This window comes from Spodoptera frugiperda, chromosome 28 (assembly GCF_023101765.2).
Source record: "Spodoptera frugiperda isolate SF20-4 chromosome 28, AGI-APGP_CSIRO_Sfru_2.0, whole genome shotgun sequence".
Lineage (NCBI taxonomy): Eukaryota > Metazoa > Arthropoda > Insecta > Lepidoptera > Noctuidae > Spodoptera > Spodoptera frugiperda.
Window position 1 is genome coordinate 11,619,868 of NC_064239.1, and position 19,885 is coordinate 11,639,752.

General features: G+C 34.9%; 2 protein-coding genes across 5 annotated transcripts; one reads left to right on the forward strand and one right to left on the reverse strand.

Moving 5' to 3' along the window:
• The first annotated feature begins 462 nt into the window (after positions 1-462).
• Positions 463-3,728, forward strand: LOC118265302 (tubulin-specific chaperone C). 3 transcript variants are annotated; one of them, XM_035578114.2, is made up of 3 exons: positions 954-1,192; positions 1,697-1,790; positions 1,850-3,728. In XM_035578114.2, the coding sequence occupies exons 1-3, from the start codon at positions 1,091-1,093 to the stop codon at positions 2,818-2,820; spliced, it is 1,167 nt and encodes a 388-aa protein (XP_035434007.2). In that variant the 5' UTR covers positions 954-1,090; the 3' UTR covers positions 2,821-3,728. The 3 variants fall into 3 exon arrangements, with proteins under 3 accessions (XP_035434006.2, XP_035434005.2, XP_035434007.2); XM_035578113.2 differs by lacking the exon at positions 954-1,192 and adding an exon at positions 463-612 and having other exon boundaries at positions 1,697-3,728; XM_035578112.2 differs by having other exon boundaries at positions 948-1,085; positions 1,697-3,728.
• LOC118264973 (N-acetylgalactosaminyltransferase 7) lies at positions 3,691-19,749 on the reverse strand. 2 transcript variants are annotated; one of them, XM_035577651.2, is made up of 7 exons: positions 19,439-19,749; positions 15,564-15,723; positions 14,024-14,195; positions 9,241-10,177; positions 8,425-8,575; positions 7,784-7,930; positions 3,691-3,793 (listed from the first exon to the last, which is right to left on the reverse strand). In XM_035577651.2, exons 1-7 carry the CDS (start codon positions 19,632-19,634, stop codon positions 3,775-3,777), a joined length of 1,782 nt encoding a protein of 593 aa, XP_035433544.1. In that variant the 5' UTR covers positions 19,635-19,749; the 3' UTR covers positions 3,691-3,774. The 2 variants fall into 2 exon arrangements, with proteins under 2 accessions (XP_035433544.1, XP_035433545.1); XM_035577652.2 differs by lacking the exon at positions 3,691-3,793 and adding an exon at positions 5,419-7,217.
• Positions 19,750-19,885: the final 136 nt, after the last annotated feature.

The following is a 19,885-nucleotide window of genomic DNA, read 5'->3' on the forward strand; positions in this document are numbered from 1 at the left end:
CAGTGGCAGCTATTGCTGTATGGAGTTTCCATAGATACCCAAAGATCCCGCTCGGTATCGCAAATTAAAATATAATTATGTAGTTTATGTAGCTAGGCCACAGAAGCAAGGTTTGACGCTGTACGATCACGGGATATAATAGATTTAGATTTCAGCCGTGATCGTCCCACTGCAGGGCCTTCAAAGGCCTAAATAATAATTATAAGTTCTAATATATAATAAGAAATAATACATAGTTTATTTTAATTTTTATAAAACTAAAAACTAAAAAAAATATTTCAAAATTAAATGTCTAAAATGAAAACAAAAATACTTACGGATTGTACTTGTTCAAAACTTTAATTTCTGTGTGTTTCCGAACGCATTTTTCCTTACGTCATCGAGTGAGAGACGTTCATGATTCAATGGAGTGAGTTTGAGTGATTTTTCAATCAAGAATTTTTGTAATCAGGGAAAATAATTAGAGTTACATCTTTTTTATTATGCTTACAAAGTCTCCGAAACCTGCCTATAAACGGTACATAACTTGGGGCTTAAAAACTGCATTGTTAGTTGAAGGAGTTGGACTCGGCATATCGTACGCTCTGTGGTACAAGCTGAACACCGAAAGAGGTGAGTGTATTATTCATTTATTTTTATACGTAATAATGTATTTATGGATACGTAAACAATTGAGACAAAGACGTTTGTCTTTTCATTATAGAATTTGAGTCTCATGACACGACAATAAGATATTTTGACACCTAAAAAACAGAATAATGTCAACATGTGCGGTCCTATGGGAAATTTACCGTCGGGCTAATTAGATGTTTTACATCTCCTCTTCCATCAATTTAAGATTTACAGAAGAATGGAAATTTTAGTGCTTTAAAATAAACTTTGTCTATCACCACCCAACAGAAATATGAATCAAAGACAGTAACTGACACAGCGCCGTATAATTCCAGATTTCCGTCTATACATGTATCGAAACCACAACTGGATATTAGAAGGTTATTACGGACTCGGTGAGGCAATCGCTGAAAACAAAATCCGTGATCTTGATCAGGCAATTTGGAAAAACGAAGGCAAAATTTAAATAAGCGGTGAGATGTCTGTTGCTATTAAAGCTACATTTTGGGTGGTGTCGTTTGGAACCCTCGGTTACGCACTATTCAAGTTGGTCAAACCTAATGATGAACTACTTAAGCAGGTCATTATTGAATTCTGTACTAGTTTATGTTGATTGTGGTCACTGATTCTAGAATAATCTTAGTTGGTTTTGTGGGACTAATCTCTGCATGTGTTTTCAAATTGTGTTTGTACCTTTGGGGCTTATATGGGCTATGATTCCATGAACTTAAATATAAGTACATCCATAGAAATCAAGAAAAAACATTGGTATAGCTTTTATTTCAGTTATTTTGTGGCTAACCCATGAAAAATGACACCAGTGCCCATTCCATTGATCATTCATGTTGAAATCGAATATTCAGTCCACCTCAATATATTCATTAAGTTTGGTCCATTACTGTTCACACTCTATTGTCACTTGTTTAAATTTAATTGAAATGTGTAACTGAGACCGCTACACAAGAAATGGATTTTGTTCTCAGTATTCGTGGCAAGTGTTGGTCTCTTACCTCCCGCTTTGCATTTAATCTTTTCTATACTGTTTACAAGAAATGTGCTCATTTAAATTTCTTCTTTGTTCTAGTTTGACGAAGGTTCTAAATTCACCGATGCTAGAAGAGTAAGTCATCAAACCGTTGATGTTTTAAAAGAAGCTGCAAAACCAGATTCAGACTTAAATAAAGTAATAGAAGATTTGTTAAAAAAAGGAAAATGAGTGACAGGAATACTGTATTAGAAAGATTAAGTAGAAGAGATGCACAACGCTTAGAAAAACTGCAAAAGGCTCATAAAGCCAGGGAAGAAGTAGATGCCTCTAATGAAAATGAAGATTACTTTTCCGGCTCATTTAAAATTAAATCTGAATACATTGAAGACTTACTCATGCAAGTTCCAACTTTAGAATTAAATGTATTGCCCTCCCACTTTGATAGTATAAAAAGAGAAGTAAACGAATTACAAAAATATGTTGTAACATCATCATTCTTCTTGAAGGAATTCAACATGCGTAAATATTTGGGTATTGTACAGAATCTGCAAACGAAATGCTATGAATTAGAAGAAAGGTACGTGCCCAGAAAAAAGTTTGGATTCTCTAAGAAAAAGATACCCAAATCTCACACCGAGAAACAAGGCTCACTCGATGAAAATGATTCAGCAAGAAAGACAGACAATAAATGGGATGAAAAACTTTTTGGTTTTGATTCACAAAAAGACAAAGTGCTTGTACTTGAAAACGATGATTTGTTCCAAAGGGATGTTGCTTTACGGAATCTTACAAACTGTACCGTGGGTCTCAAGGGAGTGATGGGCACTTTGCATTTAACTAATTTAGAAAACTGTGTAGTACTTTCCGGTCCAGTTACTTCATCTGTGTTCATGGAGAAATGTATCAACTGTAAAATTGTTACGGCCTGCCAGCAATTAAGAATGCATTCATCTAGTAATTGTGACATTTATTTACATGTTACTAGCAAGGGAATAGTTGAGGACTGCACAGCCATATGTACTGCTCCATACAATTTGTATTATGAAGACTTAGAAAAGCATTTCAATATGTCTGGTTTGGACCGGAATTCTAACAACTGGGACCGTTTGGACGATTTCAATTGGCTGGCTCCAGACATCCCGTCACCTAATTGGTCAGTTTTGAATGCAGAGTTACGCAACAAAAGTTGGGACGAGTGGTGGTCAAGGATTCCTTCCTAATAGTTTAGAGTAGATTATATAAATTTGCAGTGTTATATGAAGCTATACATAACCCATAAATGTAACATCTAATTTAGTTACAGCAACTAATTTGTATGTAAAAGCTGATTTACAAATTATTTTCTACTTCATTAATATTTGTTGACCAATTTGTTGAAGTGTTGGATAATAATGAAATTTTATAAGCAAGTCTTGGTTCAATGATGAAGTGGAAAAGTATCCTATAACTAGAGCAGCTTCACGGAAGCTCGTAGCTTTGATGATTTTAGTTTAGAAGACAAATAGCTAGGAAACAAATGTAACAAGTATACTTTCTACATTACAAGTGTCCTTGCCTTAGTAATCTGATACATTTTTGAGCAAATTGATCAAATGTTTATATCATAACTTTCGTTAGACATACTAAATTATTGTTTTTCGGCTTACTCACGTAATTATTGAGTAGCAGCGTGACAGTCGCCGGAATGCTGCTCATGAATATGAGCCTCTAGCATGGCTTGAAACTAGTCGAGTTCCTCGTCAAATAATTACGTGGGTAAGCCGAAAAACAATAATTAAGTTGATCAAAGGAATACACATGAATTATGGTAAACACTATACTTAAAAGAGTGGGGAATAGAGACTGTAATGGCTGCAGACCAAGCATAATAAACATTTGTCACTATTGCAGTATAAAGTACAACCCCCATAGCATTTAATAAGATTCCATAATGAAAACTAGGGCTGCACATTGTACCTTCCGTTCAACATAACAATTGATAGAAAAATAAAAACTTGTATTTTTTCTAATATTCAAAGTTAATGTTCATAGGTTATATTATGTCAACCACAAATTATGTTAGGCAATCATCTGCTTATTTAATTCACTTATATAATAATTTATGGAATAAATAACTTTATTATTAGAATTATTGACTTTTATTTCAACTAGTTGTACTTCTTAAAACAGTCTTCTTATGCATAATAACTTGACCTGCAACAAAAGTTTTATTTAAGTTCTACCTTACATAAGATATTAAATATTTACCAAATTTATAGCAAACTCTAAAATAATGAGTGAATTTTGGGAGACATTCCTAAGAGCGCCTATTAAATATTGAAAATCTAAAATCCGAAGAATTTTCTCGGTCTCTGTAGCTCTTCTAGGATCAGTGTAAATAAGTATAGTATAATCCAATCTTTGGAAATTATAACTGTTTAAATAAAATAAATGTTATATACTCTGGTAACAGTAGAGGCAGAGTAAGCACCTCTTGGCGTTCTTAATCTTTCTTAGCGCCGTCGTGGCCAAGGGGACACGCGTCTCGCAGCTCTCGGTAACCCTAGGTACTTTACTAGTTGGAATAATATGGGTCTGGTACGAAACTCTTAGATTAAGAACTTCATTAAAAAGCTAGGTAAGCTAAGCACTGAAAGCCTTGCAACAAGACTCCAGAGAATAGAAAAAGGAAAAATTAAAGTCTAAATAACAATAAATAATAATTTATTAACACTACAATCGAAAATATATAAAAACTGTCAAGTAGTTACAATCACAGTAATTTTGCGAACTGATACAATCTTTACAAGGTCCCAGGAATAAATTTGTAATTTCACTGGTGGCAACATTGTTTCATTTTAAAAATTAAACTGGCAATACAACACTCACATGATTTTTATTTGTTGCCTTTAAATTCCTGGTCATTTTATTGTAGAAAAGACAAACAATTATTTAGTTACAACCGAAGTTTCTTTTTTTATTATAAAAATTCCTGGAAAACGATTTAGAATATCTATGTACAAGTTATATTTATTAATATTTTATATAAAAATACGTACTTATATACATACATAGAGTGATTGAATTAAATATAAAATGCATTGTAGTCGTCTAGTCGACATAGAACTTTTACAATCCAATCGAAAATGCGATGTCTTTAATCAAATACCTTAATATTAATTTAAATCAACACTCATAAGAACCTAGATAAAAATAAACTCGAGAAGTCGCCCAGTAGTTGTCTACTACAATAGTTATCTTATTTTTGCTTCGAGACAAAATAATACTGGACTTATGGCTTCCATTTAATATTTCAAATTGTCTTTATAGTTTTCACAGTATTCTTCTTAGACAAATAGTAATTTCACCTCATTATTAAAACAAGAAAACATAAACAAATAAAATATGACACTAATAAATTCATAATCTCATTATAAACTTGGAAATATTGAATACTAGCTTCTGCCAGCAGCTTCGCCCGCATTTTCATATGATAATCAACCAAGTCAGCTCATACCGTGTCTGTATACCAAATTACATCAAAATCCATTCAGTAGTTTCAGCGTGATTGGCGGACAAACATCCAAACAAACAAACAAACTTTCACATACATATATAGTATAAATGTGGAAAATAAATGTATTTTTGTATATAAATGCTTTAATTCTAAATTACTGAAAATAAACTGCATCTTCTTTCTCCGGGCCTTATCCAACTAAGTTGGGGTCATTGACTCTTAGACCCAGTCAATTTTATTCCACATTAAAATAGCAATGACAACCTGAAAATATAGAGTTTGAATAACATAATGCCTTTTTTTTATTTAATTCGGTCAGTAAATAAATGCAGCGGTCGATGATTTCAATATCCAACATTCTAAGTACACACAACTTAAAACTAAAACATAGTTTTATTGTAACTTTCGTGAGATATACTAAATTAATTATTATATGTTATCGGCTTACTCACGTAACTGTTTGACGAGGAATATGAGCCTCTAGCATGGCTTGAAACTAGTCGTTCCTCGTCAAACACCTTACCTGAGTAAGCCGATAACATAATATAATAATTAATAAAACATAGTTATTTGAAAAACATGTTATTTTATACATAAATGGTTGATGGAAGAATAATAATACAAATATATTATAGAAAAACTACAATTTTGCCTACTATAAAGCATGTTTTAATTTTAGCTTACAATTTTATAACTTTACTCCACCCAACTGATACGTTTGAGGGTGCTACCGTAATTTTCTGAACGTATCCTTATACATATCAGTCCTTACTAATATTTAGGTAATTTTTTATTACTAGAGAGTGTGCCAAATGTTTTAAATAATAATATTGCTTAAGTTGTTATTATATTTTTATAAGATGCCTCTTTCGCCTTTGCAAACACTCTGTAGCTTAATTCCAGTTTTACAGTAAAAAATATTTTCTTCTGAAGCTTTTTATGTTAGTCCTAGTGTGATGATTGAAAACATACTCTTTGCCCATACACATAAAGTTCCTTATACTGAATTCAGTTTAAGGAAGACATCAATTTAATTAGGATCTCATATTATAAAAATATGTTACAGAGAAATAAACAAGCAAATATTCAGAATTAACTCCCCATCTGTCATGCAAAAGAGATTCTGAAGAAAAATGAATTCAATACATTCTATATTATCGGTGCTTTAGTTACATCTGCGAAATCTTCGATATGTTTGACACAAAATTATTGACAAAACTTGAGCTTAACACTGAGAGCGCATCATAAAGAATTAGGAATGTTTTACATTTTAAGTACATAAGAATAAGAATGGCTATTCTCCGTTTTGACCGTTCTAATTATCATTCACATCACATTTATATTTTGACCTAAACATATAAAGATATGAAAAACACAAGGAATCAAATTCAATAACAATTATTGGCGGTTATGTGGAGAATGTATTGTGTTTAAGTCAAAATGGAAAACGGGAGAAATGCCGAAAACATTTTATAAACTTTAAAAATAATTCCATACAAGACATTCGTTAGACAAGATACAGGTAAAATACATATTTAATATAATTATTTACGAAAGCGGAAAAATAGGGAATATTTACCAGATATTCAGTCTTTTTAGAACGGTTCTAGAATTTATTGAAAAAATATTGAAATGTAATCAGAAAAATGTAAACATGTGTGCGTCATGGTAGCGCTGTAATCGTTTTTAGTCTTTTTCATAATTAAAATATTAAGTTCATAAGTTGTTTAAAACAAATCTTTTGGACATTAAAAACAGTTTCTTTATCGTTTTGATGTACAGTGAACTGTAGATACTACTAGTTTTTAATAATTTTAATCTGAGTACTGTTAAAATATTTCCTATTTTTCCGCGCGAAATTTACAAAATGGTTGCCGGCAATATTATGTATATTTATTTAAAAGTTGAACCACATTCGGCGACCTCATCTTATACGTAATGGCGGAGTTACAGTCACGCACGTGTATGTCGCGTCTGAATCGATCGTGTAAGATATAAAAATAAAATGGCCTTATGTAACAGTGGTAGGATAAAAAGGGCCAAAGATATATTATATTAGATGATCCCTTAGATATTTTACTAAACAATTTATTTATATTTAAACCACTTGCGGTATCGGCTCTGAAAATTAAAAAAATAATGTCATAAGTATATAGGGTAACTGAGAACTTACACAATTAATAGAAGAATTAAAAAATAATTTACGAGCCTAATTTAATTAAAAAAATAAAACCACTATATAGGGCAAGACTCAATTGAGTATGTGGCAACTGGCAACATTACAGCGAGACTGTTTATTCTCCAGTACGAGAACTATACCTTAATTTAAATTACTTTCCTTTAATATAAAAGCAAATCACACTGAAATAGAAATCATACTAAACCTTGCAAATTAATTTGATTACGACTGAAATTGCCACTGTCCTTTATTTTACACAAAAATATGACTTTGTCACCAAAGTATTATGCATTTTAATTAATAAAGACAAACAAATACCGCAAAACAACAACGATTTTCACAATCCCGGTTCGATATTAAAAGGAAGGTCACCCAAAAGCGACAGTGGCGCCACTGCGAATTATGCAAAAATAGCTTTTCATATCGATTCAAACGCGACACAACGTTCTATACTAAAAATCTATAACCGAAAACTTATTGTTAGGTCTAATACTTAGGCTACTCTCACCAGTTGGGCTTGTTATGCGTAATGGTCCATTTTTGATAGGTGTTGTTAGGGTCACACGGTACTAGGCCAAGTTGCCGTGAGTTCGGTTGTAACGTGAGGCAGTAGCCGTGTAAACGGTGAATGAGGTGGTTCTTTTCTTCGTCGTAGCTGTAAAGATTAAGATATATGTGAGACCATTATTTAGTTGGGTACTTCAAATTATATAGTAAAGTACATATACCAAGAATGTTCTACGGGACAAATGCCTCAATCTTGACAACAACAAGTACTTTATAGGCAACAATTAGAACTATGTTATAGCGATGCCCGACCAGAGCAGTGGACGACCACAAAGGTTACCGGGGCTTAGAATTGAAGCAAGAGTAAGAACGGGGTGGTTTTTAGTCAGTAAGAGAGGCCGAGTGGTTGCAAGTGTGTATTGCAACCACTCGGCCTTTTTACGGTTTTTCTCCCCCAATACATGGGACTAACAACATATGTATATTGTGAAAAGTGGGTGTACATTGCCATAATGTGCACCTCTGTCTACCCCTTCGGGGATAAAAGGCGATTTGAAAAAAATCTGACTCTTCATCTCGCCACACCCATGAGCTATTTGATGATCTATTCCCCTTTAAAAACGCAATCAAATTGTCAATCACCTCCAAGGTCCATCAACAGTGCCGAGCCTGCAGAAGGCTTGCTTCACGTTGTCCACGTCAGCTTCGACGCAGCGTTCTCCCACGCCGAGCTGACCAGCCTCGTTCAGGCGGAACAGTTGACTGTTGCCTGAACCATGACATGAGGCCGTACCTGGAAATTAAGTGAAATATGTTGTTGGTTAATTTTTTTTTTCACGGAATATGTGGCAAAGTAGGAGACGGGTCCCCTGATGGTAAGCTATCAATGCCACCCATGGACATCAGTAACACCAGAGGAGTCACAGGTGCGTTGCCGGCCATTTAAAAAGGAGTTCGCTTTTTTCTTGAAGGTTTAATAGTTATAATTGATCACCGCCAGAGTTAACTATATGCTTTGTATTTAATAAAATTGAACACCATCAGGGTATGCTATATGCTTTATTACCTTCATGATAAGCTTTCCTGTGTAAGGGCACTAAACGAGACTTATTGTACTGATTTGAATAGATAAGTATTTCAATACGAACAATATTTTCATTTTCATGAAATAGAGAATTGTACTTTGTTTTATGATTGTAAAAAAAAAACAATTTTTCAAGGAAAATAAATAACAAAATTAATACTACGCTATTTGCATTGATACGTCAGATAGAAATAAAGACAAAACCCATACAATTAATGCACCTGTGCACATATTTTCATTAAATAACTTCCTTTAGAATTAATTATTATTATTATGCGGTCCGCTACTAGTTCCAAGGACAGAACACAACAGAGTTGTATGAATACAACTATTTTGTACTTAAAAGGTACTACCCAAAAAGTAAAATAACTTACCTATGTAAGCTGGAGCACCCTTGCCCATAGTGTCGAGACAGACTCCAGTGGCTTTGTTCTTCACCATGCCCCAGTGAATGTTCTTCGGTAGCTTAGGGAACTTGTCATACACATCGTAAGCCACATTCTCCATGAACCACCCAAAGCTTTTACACTTCAGACGATCCTTCAACGCCAACTGCTCACTAATATCACCCATATCCAAGAACCGAGCCATTGGCTCCCTTGTATAGAAATACTCCTTATGTTCCTCGTCAAACCAAGTCTCTATAACTCTCTTATAGTTAATTGTGATGAGGGATCCCTTCCTATTCTTGGCAAGGTTTCCGAAAGAATAAGGCATAAACGCTCTGTACACATGCCCAACTCTTGAACAAGGCACCCATTCTATACTACCACCGCACTGCCAGATTTTGAAACTCAGTTCGAAGTTTTCTCCACCCCACACTAAAAGACCAGGGTCATACGCTCCTATTTCGAGGAAATATCTTCGGTTGATGGCGAAAAGACCACCAGCGTGTGTTGGACTCTTGTAAGGCTCTGATTTGTACTTGTGTAAGTTTGCTTCTCTGTCTGGTACTTCATTTTCTTTGTAGAGCATGCCCCATTCGAAGATACCTCTGTAGTTCATGCCCTGTTGGTAGACTGGTCTGTACTCGAAGGTTCTATGGTCCACGCCGTCGATGACTGGGACTGTCATGATCCTATAGTCTCTGTAGATAGGAGCGAGGAGTGGTGGTAGCCAGTTGAGGTTCACTTCGCAGTGGGCGTCTAAGAATACGATAACTTCACCGGTCGCCTCTTGAGCTCCTCTCGATCGAGTTCGTATCAAACCTTCACGTTGAGTGTTTCTTATTAAACGTACTTTGCCCTTCCATCTCTTTATGTAGTTGTCTAGGTTTGTTTTTAAGTTGTCTTTGTCTGAGAAATCGTCGACCTGGAAATAAATAAATGTATAATGAGATTCTGTTTGTGAGAAACAGGTAGGCGGATTTTAGGTCCCTGAGCCCGTTTTAAGGGTCTATTCAGAGGGCCGGGCAATGGGTCCTAATGGAGACAAGTTCCAGTTGCTGAGTTGATGGTGACTATCGAGGTGAGTCTAGTTTTTAATTTCTGTTGAAATATAAAAAAAAAAATCAATACTGGAGAGTCTGAATATAACTAAGTTTTTGTCTATTGCCATATTTTGTCTATTAAATATGCGCTTTTGTTTCATTGTCTGTCTGTTCTCTGTATTGTTAAACTTTTATCTATTTATAATTATTTTCCAACAATTTCAAACAGCTAGACAACAAACAGCTTAACAATAAATGAGTAAAAACTTAGGTACTAAGTAACTTAAAATCTCCTTTTATTCGTACTTATATCTAATGACGTAATAATTTAATTACATCAAAACGTGAGTACAATTTCTTGTTACGACAGCAGAACAGCGAAACATTTTAATCTGATACAATAACATGTAATTATTAATTATCAATTTCAACGCTGTTAGTTAAAAATCGAGTTAATATCGATTACCGCCGTCTTAATTAATGGGCGATGTAATCGGTACTCGTATACTCGTATACAAACACCGTAACTGCGAGTGTAATGTTAAACCGAATTGCAATGTGCCGATAAATGTACTTATGAAGTAACTGTGTTTTCTGTTGGTAATTATGTATATTGTAGTAGTGTGTTTTCGGTTAATGCATTATTGGAAGTTTCGCTTTTATGATACCAAAATTGTAGATGTTTGTTTGTCTAAAGTGGTGTAAAGTATGTTTTAGGCTAACCCCTATACAGGGTGTAAGCGGAACGCTCCCGAAAAACGCCACAAATTGTTTATGTTTTTATAATTTTATTCGTTTTTGTGTTTGTATTATTCATGCTATATTAACATTCAGCATTAGATTACAACTATTATTACTTAAAATAAACATTGAGTGCTTTATTTTTTGAAATAGGTTCAGGTTTATGACCATCACCTGTTTGCGACGTTTGGGAGCGTTCCGCTTACACATAAAATCGGATAAAATACTATTATTACAATATAGTGCGGTACATTGCAGTTTAAAGGTTCAGGTATATCAAAGCCTCGTTGGTCGAGTGGTCGCAAGTGCGACTGCCGAATAGGGGGTATCGGGTTCGATTCCCGGGTCGGGCAAATTACTGCTGGAACATTTTCTGATTTTCAAAAATTTCTCAGTAATTGGACGGAGTCTGAATTTGTGCCCGATTCGTGCCCAGTATATGGCAATAGCCTCACCCCCTATTACATGGGACTTATAAATAACACAAATGGCGAAAAGTGGTTGTATATTGTAGTGTCATTACGTGCCGTAATGTGCACCTCTGCCTACACCTTCGGGGATAAAAGCCAAAAGGCGTGACGTTGTGTGAGTATTCTGCCTCATTTAATTATTACAATATAAGTTATCCATAAACATTTACTTCACTGCGATACGAAGTCGTTTGATCGATATCCAACAGAAACGTTTTATGCTATACATATTTTATTTTCCAAGTTTACATTACCTACTGTGAATTTATTGCAATATTTCGGAGATGGTGCGTTATCGGGGCTTATGCTTCAATGGCAGCTGTGTTAACTCATGAAATTGTGTAACTGGTGCAGTACTAGTGCATGTTTTGTAAGATGATATAACAACGTTTCATTTTAATCCAGTTTAAAGGATTGTAGTGCCTTTACTTTCACTTTACTTAGGTAGGTACTTACTGGACAAAGCGGTTCAATGAACTGGATTAACCTTTTTCATCGATTGCGAAAAGGATGTTATTATAAGATTGCCTTTAATATTTATTTAAAAAGATAAGAGAAGGGGGTAAATCGTCCAATGACTTCTCCCGCCTTGTATGAGGTGATAGGGAGAGTCAGACTCTTACTGCCACACTCATAGACATTTACTGATTACTTAAAATATTCTTTAGTAAAGATTTTGTTCCGAAAACAATCCCTAAGGAATGGGTTAAGTAACCATTACATTATTTTGAGTACGGTGGTTACTGATTAACGACCACCCCATTCCTACTCCAGCTTCGAGCTGGATCCCCAGTAAACTGCAAGGTTTACAGCAGCCCCGGAGAAGTCTTGGGGCTGACATGATGATTATGATAATTATATTTATATTGTAACTGTTATGTGTTATCCTATTTAATATAGTTATATTCGAAACTTATAAAGGTATCTATCAATATATAAGTTTATTTCTATAAAACCTTTCCTAAAGGTAACTGTTCTACATACGTTTAACATTTCGATATTTCGATAAAACGTTGTAGTACATATACCATACATTAACTGTATCGCGTGCTAAACGGTACAAATGTGTGAACATGGCTAAACAAATGTTTTCTAGCGACTCGCGACACGTTCTTTTCGTGGTAAACTGTGAATCAAATCACATAGAGGCAATATACCTTATTATACGTTCGCGAATATATTTTTTTTAAGAAACGTTGCCCTACATTAGGATTTTCTCTTGTGTCGTGAGTGCGTTTACAAACATACATGTTCACATATACATGACACCCAGACCCGAAACAATAATTTGTGGATCACATAAAGAGTTGCTCCGCGCGGAAGTCGAACCCACTACATGTTGAACACCGCACCAACCGTGCAGTCCATATTTAATATTATAACACGAGTAGACACTAGATGAATATATTTTTGTTTGAACAAATGACTTTAAAACTAGTTCGACTAGTCAAAATATTAAGTAAATTGTAACAGTCTACTATTTTACATATATTGTGACAAATATTACTAGTCTTCTTAGTTTTCTGTCCATAGGTTTAAGCATAACGATGCAGTATTATCTAGTTAATAGTCTATCATAATATAACTTTAACATTGTAATTTAAAAACCTAATTGTAAGTGGAGTATATACAAATAAATTATTATATTCTATTCTATATTGGAACGCCCTGTAGGCTAAGGTACAGGACATTTATAAGATTTTCATCTTAACTCTCTCGTCATAAGGTTGAAAATCTACTGAAAAATAAGGCAGGTCTTATGTTATTGTAAGGAAACAGGATGTATGACAGTACTAGATAATGATTATGAAATCGATTAGGTCTGTTGTCATTAGAAAGATAGGGACGATCCGATCTGAAATATGATTAGAATCTTTTTAACTAATCTGATTGATTGAGCGATTAATACATACATAAGATGCCTATTTGCGGGGTGGACATACGATAGTGTTTTTTTTCCTCGGCCGCAGTTGTCATATGAGCCGACTGAGGGACTATATTTGACAGAAACCCCCAAAAGGCCGCCAATGCAATTGTTACGCTTCTGGTGTTTCGGGTGTCCATGGACGGCGGCTTTTGCTTACCATTAGGTGATCCGTGATCCATATGCTCGCTTATATCATAAAACAAAAGAAACCGGGCAGTAGCGTTCCCAGATAAACCTGAACCTTTTAAAATGCGAAGTTCAACCCTTTTACCAAGCATCGAGATTAATATGTCAAACCCTCAGGTTGAGAGTACTGTTGGGGATTTGTTTTTATGGTATAAGCCGGTATACGATCAGAGGGATCACCTGATGGTAAGCAATCACCGCCGCCCATGGACACCCGAAACACCAGAGGCGTTGCAAGTGCGTTGCCGGCGTTATGAATTTAAGGGTTGTTGGGGAATCGGGGATTTGGAAAATTGGGAAGAGGGAGTAATTGACCAATCAGTCAGTATAGTGATGGGCCCCATTACACTAAAACACTACCTACTAACATAGTTTAAAACAGAAATACAATACAAAGTACTCACCAATACAATTTCATGCAGTATATTAGGTGGGGAGCGGTTTATAACAGAGTGTACTGTCCGCATGAGCACTGAGAACCCTTCGTTGTGGAACACTATGATGACTGACGTGCTCGGCAGCTCTGTGGGGTAGTGCCAGTACTTGCACTCGTCCAGACGAGTGTCCGGAATCGATCTGCAGATAAAAATTAAGTATAAATTATGGAAGTAAGTGGTTTATTGAAGTAGGTGTCCGTTTTGGATATTAAAAACTAAAAAAATTATAAACATCCGAACATAGTACCTCCTCTTTATTTTGAAGTCCGTAAAAAATGTTTAATGATTAATTTCGGATTTAAATTAGTTATTTTAAAGATATCCACAAAATCAGGCTTGTGATTTAGATTTTGGAATAGAATATAATATTATAGTGACTTGTTTAAATATTACCGAAGTAATTCCCAGATTTATGTCAAAAGAGGCTCAAATCTAGTAAGAGTTTGAAAAATGTATTCTCTACTCAACGAAATAGCCCGCATTTTTCGAGCGTTAATTAAAGCCATTAAGACACGATAAACTTCTAACGTATCTAGAGATCTTAATAACAATTCGTTCACAAAATTAATCAGATTGTTGATGAGGAACTGGATAATTCAAGGTCGAGTTCATTGTCCACTAATGTAGGTTACTCACGACAACTGTTCCACCAATGTTTTTACACGTCATACTTCGTACAATGTTTATGTTACTACGTAGGTAGTTTCTCAGCATTGGGTCGCATTTGCGTGTGAATGGTTAAAGGCTTTATTGCTCGTTGATTGAGTTAGTTTAACGAATCTAGTAGCAAATGTTACTAAGAGACTATGGACCTCTGAGTTTGTTTCGGCATTTCTTCTCAGAGTAGTCCGATAGGAAATGCCGGCCTCATCTAGCTATTTAAGAGATTGACGTGTAAAAGAGTTACTTGTAACCTACTTCCAAAATAAACATCAACTATCATTTATTTACGTTGATAATATAATACGATTAGTACAAGTTTAACTAAATCGAAATGAGACCGCGTTGAGCGCTCTGAACCCTTAGTACGACTTTGCTTTACTTTGAACGAAACTCATACTAAGGGTACTGATTGGTTGGTTTATTCGCATCGGCCAATTAGAGTGCCGAACGTGGTGTCCTTTCGATTTCGTTTAACGTACAAAAAACTCGTACTTAGGGTACAGAAATCATATACCTAGCCTATCATTCTCTTATCACCCTCTTTCTGCTCTCTAGTGTTTTTACAAATTTCGTTTACATAGCTGTTGGTTGTCCAACCCTGCTTTACCTACTACAGCCAAATATGTAAAATCCCTGAAGGATGCAGAGGTGTGCTAAATATCAGTGCCACACACGGTGACCGATGTGGAGGAGACCTATGTTCAGGAGTGGACGTCTTACGGCTGTTATGATGATGATGACGGTGACCGTTTACCATCAGACGGCCCGTATGATTTGTTGTTATCTCAAGTATCATGAAAAATCTTTAGTTACAGCATTGAAACTGGCCGAAATTATCACCAACCTGTTCATAGCGATATCATTAGAAGCGGCTATGTTCATGCCGTATTCACTCTCAGATTCTGCGATATCATTGGCCCTGTCCTGCGGCATGTGGTAGGGCTTGCCTTCTTCGCCGGGGCCTTTCACGATATGGAGATCTCTTGGCTCGAAGTTGCCGAGTTCTGGAACAAGGATTTCAGTGTTACATACATTGTATTACGGCACAGATCAGCATACGAACAGGGGCCTTAGTCTGCTATTACAATTGTGTCAGAATGGTCGATCACTGAGCAGTGCGAGAGGGACGGAGCTATACAACCTACATAGCTCCATCCCTCTCCCGTATAGCTCTTGCACAGCACACTTGCAGGTAGGTAGTTGGGACTACCTAGCGGATTTTCCAGAGGTCCAGCTCGAAAAGCAGGAGTAGGAACGGGGTGGTTTTTAGTGAGCAAGAGTCTGATACTCCCTCTCGCCTTGCCCAATGCGGGAGAAGTCATTGGATGATTTTCCCCCTTAAAAAAAAGGTAGCTGGGTAATCCGCCCCTACAACACCAGAGGAATTACAACTGCGATGCGGCGAAAGGCCTTCTGCGATTTCTATTCTATTCATTTTAATGGTCTATTCATTTTAAAGAAAGGCTAGCTTCTTACACTTCATTAGATAAACTTAATTACGAGTGAAAATATCTGAAAGTTGATCCGCCGTGTAGTTTACCGACTGTCTATTGCTTAAAAATACATAGCGTTGAAAATAGGCGTTATAAAATTGTTTTCCAAAGGCAATTTCACTGTGGCAACGGTAATTTTCCGGTGTATTATGTGTCACAAAGTCATAATAGTTTTGTTATATGGGTAATGAGTATTTGAAATGGTAGGTAAGTACCGTAAAAAATTGAATACTAATGTTTCTACATACTCGTAATTAAATATTCTTACTGATATTGTAAATGCGAAAGTTTGTGAGTTTATCTAATATTTAAACACTCAATCATCAGTGATCAGAAGGTATCAGACATTATTAACATTAAAATATCCATTGTAACTTGTATTATTGACAAATGGAACTTTATCTTTCTTTCATTCTTGTATGTTTTTACTCAATCATGTCATAATCGCTGAAGGGACCGCAGGCGAAGCCGCTAGGAGAAGCTAGTTTTACTTAATACATATTGTAAATGCGAAAGTTTGTGTTTGTTACTCAATCACATCAAACTGGCCGAAGACATCGGGATAAAATTTTAAACAGTGGTAGATTATAGTCTGGAATAACACATAGCATAGGGAACGCGGGCGAAGCCAATGACAGAAGCTAGTACTTTAATACGTAACGAATTAGTATAGGACTAACAATAGCGCGTGAAAGTGCTTAATTACCTGCTAAGTTTTAATTTTATGGCTAATGGACTATTTAATTAAGGTACTTAGTACTAATTTAACTGTTTTATCACGTTGTTTGATCTTCCTAAGTAATTTACCAGTCTAGACAAAGGTAGACACCCAAACAGTTTCTTTGATAATAACTAGTTACTTCTCTAACAATACAATTAAGTTAGTTATTGTTCTGCTAGTAGTTAGATATATTTTCAGCATGCGGTGTGCACACCGCATGGCGGGATTAAACTAGTAAAAAATATAGTATTGTTAGTGTAGCATGGATTTTCGCAAAGTAATGCTTGATTGTATTTTATATAGTTAAATGATTACTACAAAAACTCTCGATGACAAAAAAGCTATGTCTTAAAATAAACATCCCAGATAATGTATTCCAGTATTAGTTTATATTTAATGAAACCGGTTTCCTAGACTGCCGTACAGTCTGTGACCAGTTTTCGCCATTCTAGACTGCATAGCGCTAAGTGAAAGACTCACTCTTCATTGCCATTTATATGCATATTTATTTATACAATTGAAAGATTAATAAATAAACAAGTGTGTCTTGATTCATGTATTGAGAGCCACCATACAGATTATTTAGTTGCGTTTTTTTTATGTATTCGAACTTTGAACAAAGATTTAGGTTACTATGTGAATTAGGTATAAAACCTTCTTTTTTCTTGAAAGTGTGATTGGAACGTTTAGTTATCGATATTTCTAGTAACAGGGTCTTAGTTCATTGACCTTTTTCTATATCTTGTTCATGAACTTTAATGAACTGAAAATCGTTGTTTCCATCATGCACAGAGAATAGTTACATAACTAATGACTAGCATTCAGAGTTATCAGTATATCCCTGGGTTTATTGTTAAGGAAATAAAATAAATAAAACATTACACGCATATAATGTCGAGCGACATGAAAAGATTAAAACTTGAACATTAAAACTGACAGTAAAATAATATGAATGTTTCGAAATATATACTGCACTATTATTGGCTGTTATAGTACTTCAGTTAGCTTCTTTATGTAAGCTTTAGAAGCTTATTTTAAAAGGCTATCTTATCTAAGTAGGAAAATAGGTGAATAATAGCTTTTTAAGCATTCAGCCTGAGCCTGCATAATGAAGGTGGCTCTCTCTTTACTTAGTTGGTATTCAAATCTTATACTGCCTATGTATTAGCTTTAGTCATAGTTGTAGTTGATCAAAACAAAAATACTATTTTCCATCTAGCAGTCCCATATTACAAAAACATTGCCAATTATCCACATTTTGATGTACCACTCTCTGAGCACTTATAACCTAACTATCTATACTTTCTTACTTATAATAACATTGGGCAAGACAGTTTTTTGGGTCACAGTGCACAATTATATTATGGCATCTCCTCTTTGTACTTGCTTTACATTACAGAGTGTCATATGCTAAGATTCTCACTCACATACTTCTCAAGTTTCCGTCATTGGTAATTACTAGTTAAAATGTAAGACACACAGTAATCGAATTTTAACTATGCTAACAAACTTTTAAATACAAACAACATCAACCAATATTATTATTTTACACACCTGTAACAGTATGTGACTGAACTGTTGCCATGCAAAGTGTAGCAGGTTTGATTCCCGCACAGAGCAACTCTTTGTTTGATCCACAAAATTTATTTTGGGTCTAGGTGTCATGTGCATGTGAAATTGTATGTTTGTAAACACATCTATGAGACAGGAGAAAATCCAAGTGTGGGACAACATTTGGTAAGGAAATGTAAACTGGGACTTATGAAAATTTAAATAGTTATGACTTTAATTAAACATATAAACAAATATTTATATTTGAATGAATGTGGATCAGTCTAAGATGATTCAGTCAAACACTGAATAATGACTATTGTGTGGATTATACATTCTTTTCACATTAATACATGAGTTATCAGGAATATCAGATTAGTAATACTGAAAGAAACACAGATATTGTACAAATAAAATATCACTAAAAATGTGTGAGGAAAACAATTTGACTTGAAAATAGCATTTAAACATTAAAAGGAGGTTTTAACAATGTGGGACATTTAGATAACTATCTAAGATTATAATTCTGTGAATTATTATTGATTAGATTATAAGAACATAACTTTGTTTTATATTTTAAGTGTATCATTTCTAACCATCTAATACTGAACTGTTTCATATGAAATGTAGAAAACTATTTATTTTATTCACCAAGGGGAATAAAACTAAACATTTTTATTTTATCGCTTCCACTTCCTAACACAATAAAACAATAATTAACTGTAAAATTACAATAGAAAGTTAAAACAAACTTTGTGCTACAATAGTTTGCGACAGAGCTGTGAATATAGCGATATACGGCAATTATACAGCCACAAAACATGTACTGACGTAACAAAAACATTGCGAGGTCTGGGGAACCGATATGCCGGGGCCGTGAGCCAACTAACAGTACTTACAATTACCACTCACAAACATCAATAAAATACGCAAATAAGTAAACAATTACGTTACCTGTCTTCAAAGTCGGGTAAACGTTACGATGTGATTTATAAAATGCAGATTGGGAGTCCGAAATTAATTCTCTTTCAGATTCAATAGCACCAGTATCCGTGGACCACTTATGCAAAGCGAATAGTAAAAGTAATAGGATCGCGCATGCCGCTCCCATGCGGATGATCCGGCCCCGTCGCACATTTGTGATCCTCATTTTTTATATTAATTTTAGTACATAACAAATAGAATTTTTAATCAAAATTAACTCGAACGTCCCGAGAAATCGTCGACGATCGACTCGCGGGTGACGTTTAGTTGGTGACAAATTGACAACGTCAACACACTGCGTTCCGTAATACGTTCTTATTGTGGATGCACTTTTTATGAGGCAATTTATTTTAGGTTATTATATATTTTAATCACGAAATTACCTTTTTTAATTAATGGAAATTATCATTGTAGAAT